The sequence below is a fragment of the Lygodium microphyllum genome, chromosome 13 (genome assembly GCF_053477565.2).
Source record: "Lygodium microphyllum isolate KBCC chromosome 13, Lygodium_microphyllum_v1.1.10, whole genome shotgun sequence".
In the NCBI taxonomy this organism is placed as follows: domain Eukaryota; kingdom Viridiplantae; phylum Streptophyta; class Polypodiopsida; order Schizaeales; family Lygodiaceae; genus Lygodium; species Lygodium microphyllum.
The window spans coordinates 32265296-32277184 of NC_141147.1; the positions used below are offsets into that span (position 1 = coordinate 32265296).

The window sequence follows — 11889 nt, forward strand, 5'->3', positions numbered from 1 at the left end:
CATTTTACCCATGATTTATTTTTTGTCAATTTTTAAGTTTCCAATGTTTCGCATTGCGAGGTTGACAATACATTTAATCTGCAGTTGTGCACACTCATTATCAATACATTTAATCTACAGTTGCGAGGTTGACAATACATTATCAGTGCAGTATAATGCAGTTAACGCATTTTCAAAAAAAGATTGAACTATCAAATTTATAAATCGGAATCTGGTGAAACTTCACCCTCATGCTGGGCATTAGAAAAACTCATTCATATTAAAAATTTGGCCCCATCAGAAGCCTCTGGGTCACCTGTCCGGAGGCTTGCGTTCAGGGCCCCAGACGCGAGCCTCCGGACAAGTGATCCAGAGGCTTTTGTTGGGGCCAAAAAAATTTTGGGTGGTTGATGTGTCCTTGAGGAGCCTACAGGTAAAATTTCATGTGAATCGGAGCACTGGTGATATTTTTCCTAAGCGTGGATTCATTAATTGAAATTTTAGGGTTTTTGAAAAGTTTGGCTATAAGTTTAAAGTTTCACCTCATTTTACACATTTCACTTTTGAGTTCTGAGTTCTCTCTCCTAGAAGACATGGTACGCACCAAGCAAGCAGCCCGGAGATACCCCCCTTGGAAATTCCATATGGCAGCCACGTCCTCCCGCTCCACCACCACCACCACCACGCCAGCATCACAAGCGTCGATGGAAGCCAGGCACAGTGGCTCTTCGCGAGATCCGCCACTACCAGAAGACCACTCACCTCTTGATACCAAAGGCTCCATTCCAGAAGTTGGTGCGGGAGATCATGGAGGGCATACTGATCAGGAACAACAGGAACCAGTTTCCAGATACATCACGCGCGAAACAACCGGATCGCTGGACTACCCAGGCCCTCCTCACACTACAAGAAGCTGCTGAAGCCTACCTCGACTTATTTGCAGATTCAGGCCCCCAGACGCGAGCCTCCGGCCAGGGCACATCTGGGGGCCCGATCCCGACAAAAACACATGTGTGTGCTCCCGATGCCCTAGAGGCCCTACTGGTTAAGTTTCATATGAAACCGAGAATATTACCTTCTCTGCATCATCTATCTGCCGTTGTAATGGAGCATCCAGGTCTGCTCCTGCCACTGGGCTGCCCTCGTCTCTCTCCTGGGTAGGCACTGCATAGTCGGGTCGAGGACCAAAAAGGCTTTCCTGCAACCGCTCGAACTCCTCATCAGAGATCCGATACTGTGGCGCCGCATCCTCAATCTGCTCCTGGATGCTCACAATGGCAGAGATGTCATCGATGCTCGTGCCATCATAACGAGCCACCTCATCAACATGTGGTGGGGCATCCTGTAAATCAAAATCTATGAAATCACTAGGTGCATCACGCACCATGATACAGTATAGTTCTTCTTCCCTAAGCTCCAACAACTCTAGCACATCCTGCATGAGTAGATATTCCACCCCCTCGATGGTGATAGCACGGAGAGAAGAGAGGGGTGGCTCTTCCTCGTGGGCATCTCATCAGGGCAGGGAGGTGGGTGCACAATGGCCAAGCTCTGTGCTACCTCAACACTCAAATCGAGAGTGATCTCCTCAGGCTCCCTCTCAAAGTACTCTAATAGTGGCCGAGAGGGTGCGTCGATGTCCTCGTCACTGTCATCTTGCACCTCAGTGCACATAACATATATGGCAAAGACGGCATCCCTCTCAATGAGATCCATCGTGACGTGGTCCTGTGACGAGGTGGGCACTGCTCTAGCGCGGAGATGTTGCCCCACATGCACCAGGGCTCGACTTATCACCTTTGCATGGCTGGATCCAGCACACAAACTATACAAAAAATCCATGGGAACCCACCTGAGAGTGGAGTCGGGAATAGAGCAAGTGAGAGGGTTCACTGCATCACAAAACGATGCTAGTATACTAGAGTCAGGGTCTACAGCGGAAAGCGAGCTCTCTAGACTCAAGGTCATGCAAAACCTAGGGTATATCTGGTCCCCTATGTGCGCGTAGCATGTGGAACTGATCCATGCGGCGAAGGCGGGAGTGGTAGCCATGGCACACAAAGAGAGAAGGAATGAGAGCACATGTAGGGAAGTGGAGAATGAAAGTGAAAATGAGTTTGGAGTTATAGCTTTTATGTGTCTAGGGTTTCAAATAAAGGTTCTTTATAAAGTTATTAACTCTAAAGTTTCAAATTAAAACTCTTACCTTAGTTTCTTTATTTCAGTACTTTAAAGTCACTGTTAAAATTACTCATACAGATAAACGCTTCATTCTACATTATTATATCCTCGAATATGTTTGGGTCACTGAGTATATTCAAGTCTAACGAGAGAAAATATATAATTTTTTAAAGAAAATAAATCTAAAAGGCCTTGAAATTCCCTTTGGATCCAATTTAATATTAAAATGTAAGAAACGAGCAGCAGAGATGCGCTACAATATATCATTGTGCAAAGACAATATTCTCTAGATTATAGACCTCTAACCTGCAATTTAATTATGATTTTTAACTGCACAATTGAGTAATTACAGTATGTATTATCGCACGCTTGGATCACAGTAAACTAAAATTTAAAGTACTCAGAAGTTCAAAAAAGGTATGTATTCACTCTTTATAAAGTTTTTTTACAAGGATTCCACTATCTCAAGGATATGTGGAGAAGCACATTGTTTACATGTCATGGATTACTCACTATGAGTCCTGACTTTTCTATTATCTAACTTGAAATAGAAGTTGTAGAGGGGCTCACTGGACATTAATTGGATTTCTTGTCTCAGAAAATAAATGGGCCAATGACTCTCTGCACTGACTATGAAAGGATTATGACCACTCCACAAGATTACCACATCTACGAGCGCTGTATGTGTGTCATCTCGGATATCTTGATCCAAGCTGATCCACTCCCCTCGCAAAAGTCGCCATCTTCTATATCGAAAGCGAATGCACAGAGTTTGTCTAGCAATGAAATACCTGTAATAAAAACAAAAATAATGGTAAGTGATCAATGCGACTAACATAACAATTCATCTAAGCGAGACCTATGTCAATTAAATCAAGGTATGCAAAGTAGTAAAAAAGTTTTACCTGAATGTAATATCAGATTGGTTGACCCTGCACTCAATCGTCTCATCAAAATGTGTTCTTTTGACTTCCCAAGACTCACCCAATAGCTGACTCATCCATTCCTCGGATGGACACTTGCATTGATAAGTAATCTTTGTTTTCTTCAAAACATCACATGAACCAAACAAATGTGCAAACAATGAGAATGGAATAAACCAATTAAGATGCACATCTTTGGAGCCTGTGGTGGGTTTCATAGCACTATTGATGTCAGATTTTATCTTCGACTTGCAAGCTCCTGACAACTCCAAGCTACCAATGAACCATTCACCACTAGACAGTGGCGGCAATGGGACATGCTGCAATCTCTGGCTTTCTACCACATGCAATGAATTATAAAAAAAGATATTTTGAGTGGCAAGTTGACTTGTAGATGTATTATCATAGATCAAAGAACCTATCTCTTCATGCCAAACATGTATCTTGCCGCTTAAACATTCCACATTCTGCCATTCATGCAAAGTCGATGGATATAGAGCTGTCAATCAAACAAGACTGAATTAGAATACTGCAAAGACTTTTAAAAACAACTCTGATATAAAAGAATAGTCAATGATAAAATTTAACAACTTACTGTTTTGTTTATAATTTGCAATGTTGTTCTCGTCGTGTACAGAGATTTGTTTATGCGTATAAACATGTTGAATCAACACTTCAGTTACTGCACTTGTGCCATTAAACACTTTTCTTAACTCTAGAATTCTACCTTTCCAATGTTTGCTAGGGTTTGCAACATCCTTGCGCTTGACCTTGAAACTCCCTCGAGTACTTGGGTGCATCAAAATCCAATCCAACTTATAATACTTATCACAAATCCAATTACCGCCATTATCTTTTCTGTTGAAGACCTCCACTGCAAGTATGCTACTGATATTTTTCCTCCGTGAAGACATCTGTAACAACCAAATACAAAAGTTACCTATCAACATGTGTATAATTTGCAAATGTTCTCTCCAAATGAAATTAAATTTAAATGGATCAATTTAAAAAAGAAACATTGTACCTGTAATTTCTTTCACAAAGATCCCTAGATATGTTGAACAAGAAGTTGACTTATAGCAAGACCATTGTTCCTTCACTGACAGATTCCTATAGTACAAAAACAAAAGAAATATTGGGTCAACGCATACATATAACTTATATAGGCTTTGTCCAAATGCGTTGAAATTTAACCATGGAACAGTAGTAAAAAATGGCAATATACCTGTGGCTTTCTCTGCAAAAAATCCCAAAGATGTTGTAGAAGTTGAGTTCTTAATAAATCATTGTTCTTCACCCTCGGAGATTCTTGGAGTAAAAAAACAAAGGAAAGCTCAGTATGCATGTAACTTGTATACATTTTGTCTAAACGAGATAAAATTTAACAGTGGAGCAACAAAAAAACAAGACAATATACTTGTAACTTTGTTTACAGAGAAACCCTAAGATGTTGAAGAAGAAGTTGAGTGTTCAAAATCCCAAAGATGTTGTAGAAGTTGAGTTCTTAATAAATCATTGTTCTTCACCCTCGGAGATTCTTGGAGTAAAAAAACAAAGGAAAGCTCAGTATGCATGTAACTTGTATACATTTTGTCTAAACGAGATAAAATCTAACAGTGGAGCAACAAAAAAAAAGACAATATACCTGTAACTTTGTTTACAGAGAAACCCTAAGATGTTGAAGAAGAAGTTGAGTATTCAAAATATCACTATTATTGACTGTAAGAGACTCCTAGAGCATCAAAACAAAAGAAATTACATGTCAGAGAATGCACATAACTTGCACAGGTTTTCTCCAAACGAGATAAAACTTTACCATAGAACATCTATGGAAGAGAAAAATATACCTGTAGAGTTTTGTGAAGAGAATCTTAGGGCTTTGGTAAAACAAGCTCTGCTCTCATAAAACACATGAAACTCTCTCTGTGCTTGTGCAAAGCAAATGAAATTTTACAGGGTTACAGACAGGGCAAGAAACAGTGAGGCTGTAAAATTTCGTCAGGAAAGAAGAAGCGGGGAAAGAGATATGACAAATTTGAGTTCCACCTAAAAAAGAGGGGGAAACTGAAAAGGGGAGAAAAGAAAAGTCAAACATAAAAAATAAGAAAATGAAAATTCGAGGCACAAACTTCCAAGAAGTGACAGCTTTGTACTCCCCTTTTCCCTTATTTTATTGCTGAGGGAAGATTTGGTCCAAGATATGGCTAGAAGATTCATGTTACATGAATCTGGAATCCCAGCTCTCTCATTGGTTAGGCCTATATTTGTTTATTCACTCCTTAAGGGGCAAAAAAGAGAGTCCATATTTCTCCTAATGATTTGCAGATGCATTAGTCAATCCAAGCAGCATGACTAAGAAATGATAAAACCCTTGATCAGTCCTAAATGTTGTTTTGGCCTCATCCCCTTTGCACATACAGATCGATAGTCGGATCTCAAATCAATCTTTCTAAAGTACCTAGTCCCCCTTGAGTTCATCAAGCAGATCATCCACCCTAGGTATGGGATACCTATTCTTCACAATAATCTTGTTTAAATCCTAATAATCGATACACATCTTAAATGAGCCATCTTTCTTCTTGACCAGTAAAAAAAGTGAAGCATCTAGGCTCGATGAATCCCCTATCCAATCTTCTTAGCAACCTCTTCTCTTTCACATTTGGACAGTATGTAGGGTGGTTTATTTAGTGGCTTCGAATGTGGCTCTAAATCTATGGGATGGTCAAATAATCTTTTGGGGGTAGTGTTGTGGGTAACTGAAGCAAGTCCTTATACTCTTCAAGGAGGGCTTTCAATGCTCAATTATTCACTATTTTGTTGGGCTGATATGAAGGATCCTTATTTAATTTCAATATAAAGAGTTGGGAATGTCTCCTAAACTCTTTCTTGAGTTGTTTGGTGGTAACGAGCTAAAATTTAGTTTTGTTTTAGGTTCCTTGTAGATGAATGGGATGTCCATCACTAACAAACGCCATGTACAACAACAAGAAATCCATGGTGATTGTGCCCAAATTTTTCATCCAATCACAACCCAAGACTACATCGATAGGCCCCATCTCTAATGCAATTAAATCCATGTGCTGTCCTAAATTTTCAGCCAGTTGTATATGCACAACAGGGCACATTTGAGTGCTTATTTCCTCATCCCCGCTGGCAACTTGTACCTTAAGGGGCTATTGTAATTATATGGGAAAACACTTCATCTTATCCATGACTACTCTATTGATGAAGCTATGTGTACTACCACTGTCTATTAATATAAACACATCCTTGCCTTGAATGCACAGTGTACTAGGACTTCTTGATCTTGTCCAAGCATCCAATGAGATAGAACAAATAAGGCCAGCATGTAAATCACTCTTTCCACCCGTATCCAAAGGCATATGACCACCTGGGTCAAAGGGAAAGGTGTCTATTGGGTCAAAGAACTCTTCTTGACCGAATTCCTCATCAATATCATTAGTTTCAACATCCATCATTAAGGCATTTGCATCCTCATGATCATCCTCTGAATCCTCAAATATCAACATACTTTGAACCTTTGCTTTTACATTTTGATAGGCACATTTTGTGGCATGTTCAGCTATATATTTTTCACCACATTTAAAGCAAAGTCCTTTCTCTTTTCTTTCCTTGTACAAGTCCATAGAAATGGATTTTTGGCTACCAAAAGCTAAAACATTTTTATTCTTACTATCCCCTTGTCTAGTATTCATTCTTGCACTATTTGTTGTCCTGAAATTACCTTGCTATCTTGAAGCATTGAAGGTGGGGTATGTGGGGATTTTAGGAGTGTTAAATGGTGTATTACCACCACCATAACTAGTCCCGAGCTATCCGTGTCTCACATCAACTCTTTGATTTCCAAAAGATGACTGTACATGCCCTCTTTGCTATCCAAAAGATGGATGAGATACTCCCCTTTGTTGTCCATAATGTGACTGAAATGAAGTATCCCTATGATACTTCCGAAAGTGCCTTTTAGCCAATTCAATGGCCTTGAGCAATTCTGAAGGAGATTGTGGTGAAACATCAGCCTTGGGGTTCTAGTCCGTATATGTATTTGTGCAACTTGGCATCATAACTAATTGATTCCACATACATGGTGAGGTTGAGAAATTGATTGGTGTAGTCCCGAGAACAGTTAGACTATGCTTCTCTAGGTTGTACCATTGACGAGCAAGCTTCTCTTTTTCCACGGGTGGCACAAAAACTTGCACCATAAGTGCCTTGAATGCATCCCAAGTGTCTACTTGCTAATTTTCTCTTTTTATATATCACCACCACATGTGAGCAAACCCTTCCAAATGTATAGTGCAAAAGTGAATCTTTTGGTCATCACTCATTAGCAAAATGTCAAAGTAATCCTCAAGTTTTGAGAGCCACTCTTCAAGTTCGGTGGGGGATGATGATTGACCATTGAACTTAGAGAATCTTATCCTTTAGTTCTAGTTCATGGTGAGAGGGTTGTCCAAATTATCCAAATTGAGGCTAATCAATATGGTTGCCAAGGAAGGTGCTATTATTGAAATAATTTCTTCCAAAAGAGTGCTAAAATCTTGTGGAAGGCATGGGACTTTGTGGAACTTGAGAAGTACCCCATACTGCATTGACCCTTGATTCATCTTGCTTATATGAAGGCTCCCCATGCTCAAAATTGCTAGTAGGAATACCCATCTTTCCCAAGATACCTTGAGAGCTTACATTTACTAATGGGAGAGACACTCTTTTAGCATGTACATGTGATTTGTCCTCTTGATCTTTTCCTTTCATCTAAAACTCCATCCACTTAGTGAATTGGCCAACAAGTGTATCCATGATGGCTGGCATTTGGCACATTTCATTCATCATTTCTACATGGTTGACTATGTTTATTGCTATGCCCACCATCACAACTTCATGTTTTTCCATCATGGCTTCATGTCTTTTAGCATGCCTTGCTTCGTTCAAACATAAGGTGTAATTTAGAGCACTTGGGCTTCCCATGTCCTGCAAATACTCTTCATAATTGACTCCAAGTTTGTGCCTAGATTTTAAGTCCCTGGCATCCCTAATTTGTTGGTGTACATCCTCATTTTCCTTTGCTTTTCCCTTATTCATTGCCATTGCAAAGTGGAGCCCAGCCCGACCCCCTGTCACAAAAATGGCAATATCTTGAGCTAGACAACTTCGATTACAAAAAATTTTGACTCAAATCAAAGGTCTCGATCCCCTATATGTGCAATGACCATGAGCATGCAATAACAAGTCTTATACATAAAATTGTATAATAAGAAATGTGCGGCTAAACTATGCAGTCCAGCACTCTATTTGTAGCCTATAAGAGGACTGTTTGGGTCTATAAATACCCGGTGGGGTCGGATTGGAGCTTCCAAAACACAGTAAGAGACTTGGTAAGACATGTAAGAACCGTGTGGGACATGCACTTTTACTCCTGGGATCAAGTACACTTCTGTAATTGCAAGTAGAAAGCTCACAGCACCTTGTGGGAGTCAAGGGAAGGTTGGGAAGTGATCTATCCTTTACTGTATGACTAAAACGTTTGTTATAATGGCATGATACATTGCCAACATAGCCCAAATCACTCCTTACATCAGCAGACCTCTGCTAACCATTAGCATAAGCACCTGAATGCCAAATTTACCAAGCATAGGCATCTCATATGCAACCCGAGCATAGGCATTCCACTACCAATGACTACATATACATTCTCATGAGTACATCTTATATATCTTTAGTCAAGAGTGCATCTCATTGTATCCCATACATGAATACATCAATGAATGTATCAATGGCATATCGTTTTCTTATTGTCCAAAGGGGACCTACACCTACATCTAAACTTGAAAATGGGCTCCGAGATGTAGGAAGGAGGTGTGCAAAGTTTCTCCATGGCGGGGTTGTGCACCCCTTCTGGAACTTTGATGTGAGGGAGGGTCACCTCTCTTTTGTTCCACATCTCACCAGGCATTCGCTTTTCCTCGTGGGAATATACATGGCAATGGCATGCTAAGTTTAAAAATTAGTATGAAGTGCATGATTTGAAAGGAAATTTCAGTCCATGCCATGAGATGCAAGAAAAATGAGAATGGAATGAAAAGGGATAGGTGAAGGCTTACCATGCAGTGACTCACTCCTTGCTTACCTTTATTACAATGGATTTCTCAATAATTTCTTATGCTCAATCAATCAAGAACAGTCCAAATGGTTAAGGAGTGTCAACATCAGTAACTTTTCAGCATTAAACAACTCATTCCAATGCAAGGGAAGCATAACAACAAGACTGAGATAAAATGGGCAGCATTCAAGCAATCAAGCCTTCATCTAATGCATTCAAGCAATCAAGCCTTCATCTAATGCATCAATTAGCTCCTGAATGTCTTCAACAAGTAGCATAGGCTCAACAAGAGGATGAAATGAGAGAGAGATCAAGAACCAAATATCTCTTAGTGCTCGATGAAGATATACGATTCAATCAATAGCCATAGCATCCAAGATTACTCCCTAATGCTCCATAATTGCAATGCTCGGCATCCCTTGATACTTGAAGATGAAGATTTCTACTGTAGAAAGAACTCCCGGCCTCCTAACCCTTATCTTGAAGACTTCTTGATAGGCATTCCATAGCCACTATTATCCAAACCCTCTTTGCAGAACTTCAACTGCATATCATCTGGGGATGTTCTTCCTTCCATCACGAATTGCTTGACAAATGGTACACCAGTTTAGTTGCTCAACAAATGGAAGACAGAAACCTGTAGCTCCAAGCATAAGGATAATGGCTCAAGGAGCATGGCTAGCTTGGCAGGAAATAATAGCAGATGCACGACACACGCTGATGAGTGTGAGCTGTTGAGTATGCATGTTTTCAAAGAAGGCTTGCCAATTATTGTGCTTATTATCCAACTTGGAGCTATTAGCAGATTTTGAGTCATGTGCAGAGGCTTGTATACCTTAATATCAAGTGCTGCGTTAGAGATGCCACGAGTGAGGTCCGCTCCACAGCAAACAAGAATGCGTTATCGTGTTTTCGCCAAGTGCTGGCCTGTTAGAGCTTGTCAACTATTTGCAAGCTTTAATCATGTTATTGAGAGACTACTAAATGAAGAGGAGGGTGTCCTCCATAGAAGGTATGCATCTCCCTCACACAGAGTGAGAAACTCGTTGAATCCTTCAACAAGATCTGGGAATTTTCCCAGCAATTCTGCCCGAGTAATTATCTCTTCACTGTAAAAATTTAGACGTTTCGGAAATTCGTGGTATGCTCCCCGGCTTCTCAATCTGCTTTTCACCTTCTCAGAAAACAATGGAAGTTGCTTCTTTTGTAGGATTTTTGGAACCTTCTTGTCTTCCCCAGAAGATATAGAGGCAAGCAGGTCGAGTAAATGCACCACCACCATCGACAAAGCTTCTGTCAAGTCCAAGATCATCCCCCTCAGGCTGCCTGTAACTCGATTGACTGCGTCACAGGATTGAAAATGTGCAGGAGTAACCAACATTCCCGACATAAAATAAACATGAATCAGCTTCTTCTTTGTTGCACTACTCGAGCTGACGACTCAGGAATTATAGCTCCACTTGCAAGAAGCGGCGGACTTGCGTTTATTTGGCAAACGCTGCAAACCATCTCGATCTTTCTCCTGCTCTTGCTCTGAGTCTCTTTCTTCTTTGTCTCTTTCCTGTGCATGAGAGAATTGCACAGTCTCTCTTTCTTCTTTGTCTCTTTCCTGTGCATGAGAGAATTGCACAGTCTATCCTACAGCGAACAACACGAGAGGCTCGTCTGCAAAGGGCCAAGAGGCGATGTGCAGAGTATCTTGGGGCAAAAAGGAGGCTGTCAAGGTGCCTGTCACAACAATCGGCACAGGATGAAGAAGCCTGGGGAGTGTGTTGCAGGCAAGTCAATAGCAAGTCACTGCTATTGAGATAATGCTTAAGGGAATGGACATGAGGGTTGATCCCCCCTTCTACCCGTGATCTTGGTGGAGGATGAGCTTCCCACAAAGTGGCAAGGTCTTCTCCCTGCTGGACCAGGCCTGCTGTCCTTTTGGTCTATGGACCTCTAGTTACTTCACTGCTACTCCTTGTCCTTGTCCATATCTATACCTGTGTACATGAAAGTTTCTTGGATTTGTGTAACTTAAAAGGAAAACCTTAAATGAAATGTGGCCAATTGGATCAAAAACCTAAGTAGCCTTGATACCACTTGTCAAGGAGTGGACTAGAGAGAAAGAAAGAGAAGAGAGAGACTATAGAAGAGAAAGAAGATGAGGTGCAAAAGAGAGAGAATGAGAGTGATGAGGTGAGAGAAAGACTAGAAAAGGATAGAGAAAGACAAAAAGAGAGAGAAGGCAGCCATGAAAGCTAAGTAAGAGAGAAGATGAAGGAGACTTGTATTATAATAATGATGATGGAAAAAAGTAAAGTCTCTTTCACCTTTTATACCGGCCACTGTAGCTGGTATTTTATCCCCATTATTTTATTTTCCCCTCTCTTACAATAAGTCACAAATCATGCCACAAATTTTAAAAATCCACAATAGATAAGATAATATCAATTTATTCCAATAGTGAGTTGTGGTAAATACCATGATAAATATAGGCAAGAAAGCTATTAACTATGAATGGGTATACAAAGTGAGCCTTAAATCAGATGAATCTATTAAATTACCAAAGGGTGTGCACAAAATCATGGCATTGATGATGAGGAGACATTTGCTCTATGTCACTAAAATGGCTATTGTGAGGAATAACATGATAGTGGTTATATTAAAGTGTTGCATTATGCATGAAGTAGATATTAGAAA

At 40.4% G+C, this 11889-nt stretch overlaps 1 protein-coding gene across 1 annotated transcript; it reads right to left on the reverse strand.

The window, feature by feature from the left end:
• Positions 1–2665: 2665 nt before the first annotated feature.
• On the reverse strand, positions 2666–11255 carry LOC148026476 (uncharacterized). The gene is made up of 7 exons (XM_087690315.1): positions 10037–11255; positions 4729–4815; positions 4309–4620; positions 4108–4193; positions 3679–3997; positions 3066–3582; positions 2666–2951 (listed from the first exon to the last, which is right to left on the reverse strand). Exons 5-7 carry the CDS (start codon positions 3995–3997, stop codon positions 2666–2668), a joined length of 1122 nt encoding a protein of 373 aa, XP_087546441.1. The 5' UTR covers positions 4108–4193; positions 4309–4620; positions 4729–4815; positions 10037–11255.
• Between the last annotated feature and the right edge of the window lie 634 nt (positions 11256–11889).

What these genes read in the sequence shown, in the direction of transcription:
- LOC148026476 (XM_087690315.1), bottom strand. Translation starts at nt 3,997, where the DNA reads ATGTCTTCACGGAGGAAAAATATCAGTAGCATACTTGCAGTGGAGGTC. An exon ending in TGCAAATTATAAACAAAACA is followed by an intron (nt 3,583 to 3,678) that starts GTAAGTTGTTAA and finishes TTTGATTGACAG; the next exon opens with CTCTATATCCATCGACTTTG. An exon ending in CAATCTGATATTACATTCAG is followed by an intron (nt 2,952 to 3,065) that starts GTAAAACTTTTT and finishes TTTTTATTACAG; the next exon opens with GTATTTCATTGCTAGACAAA.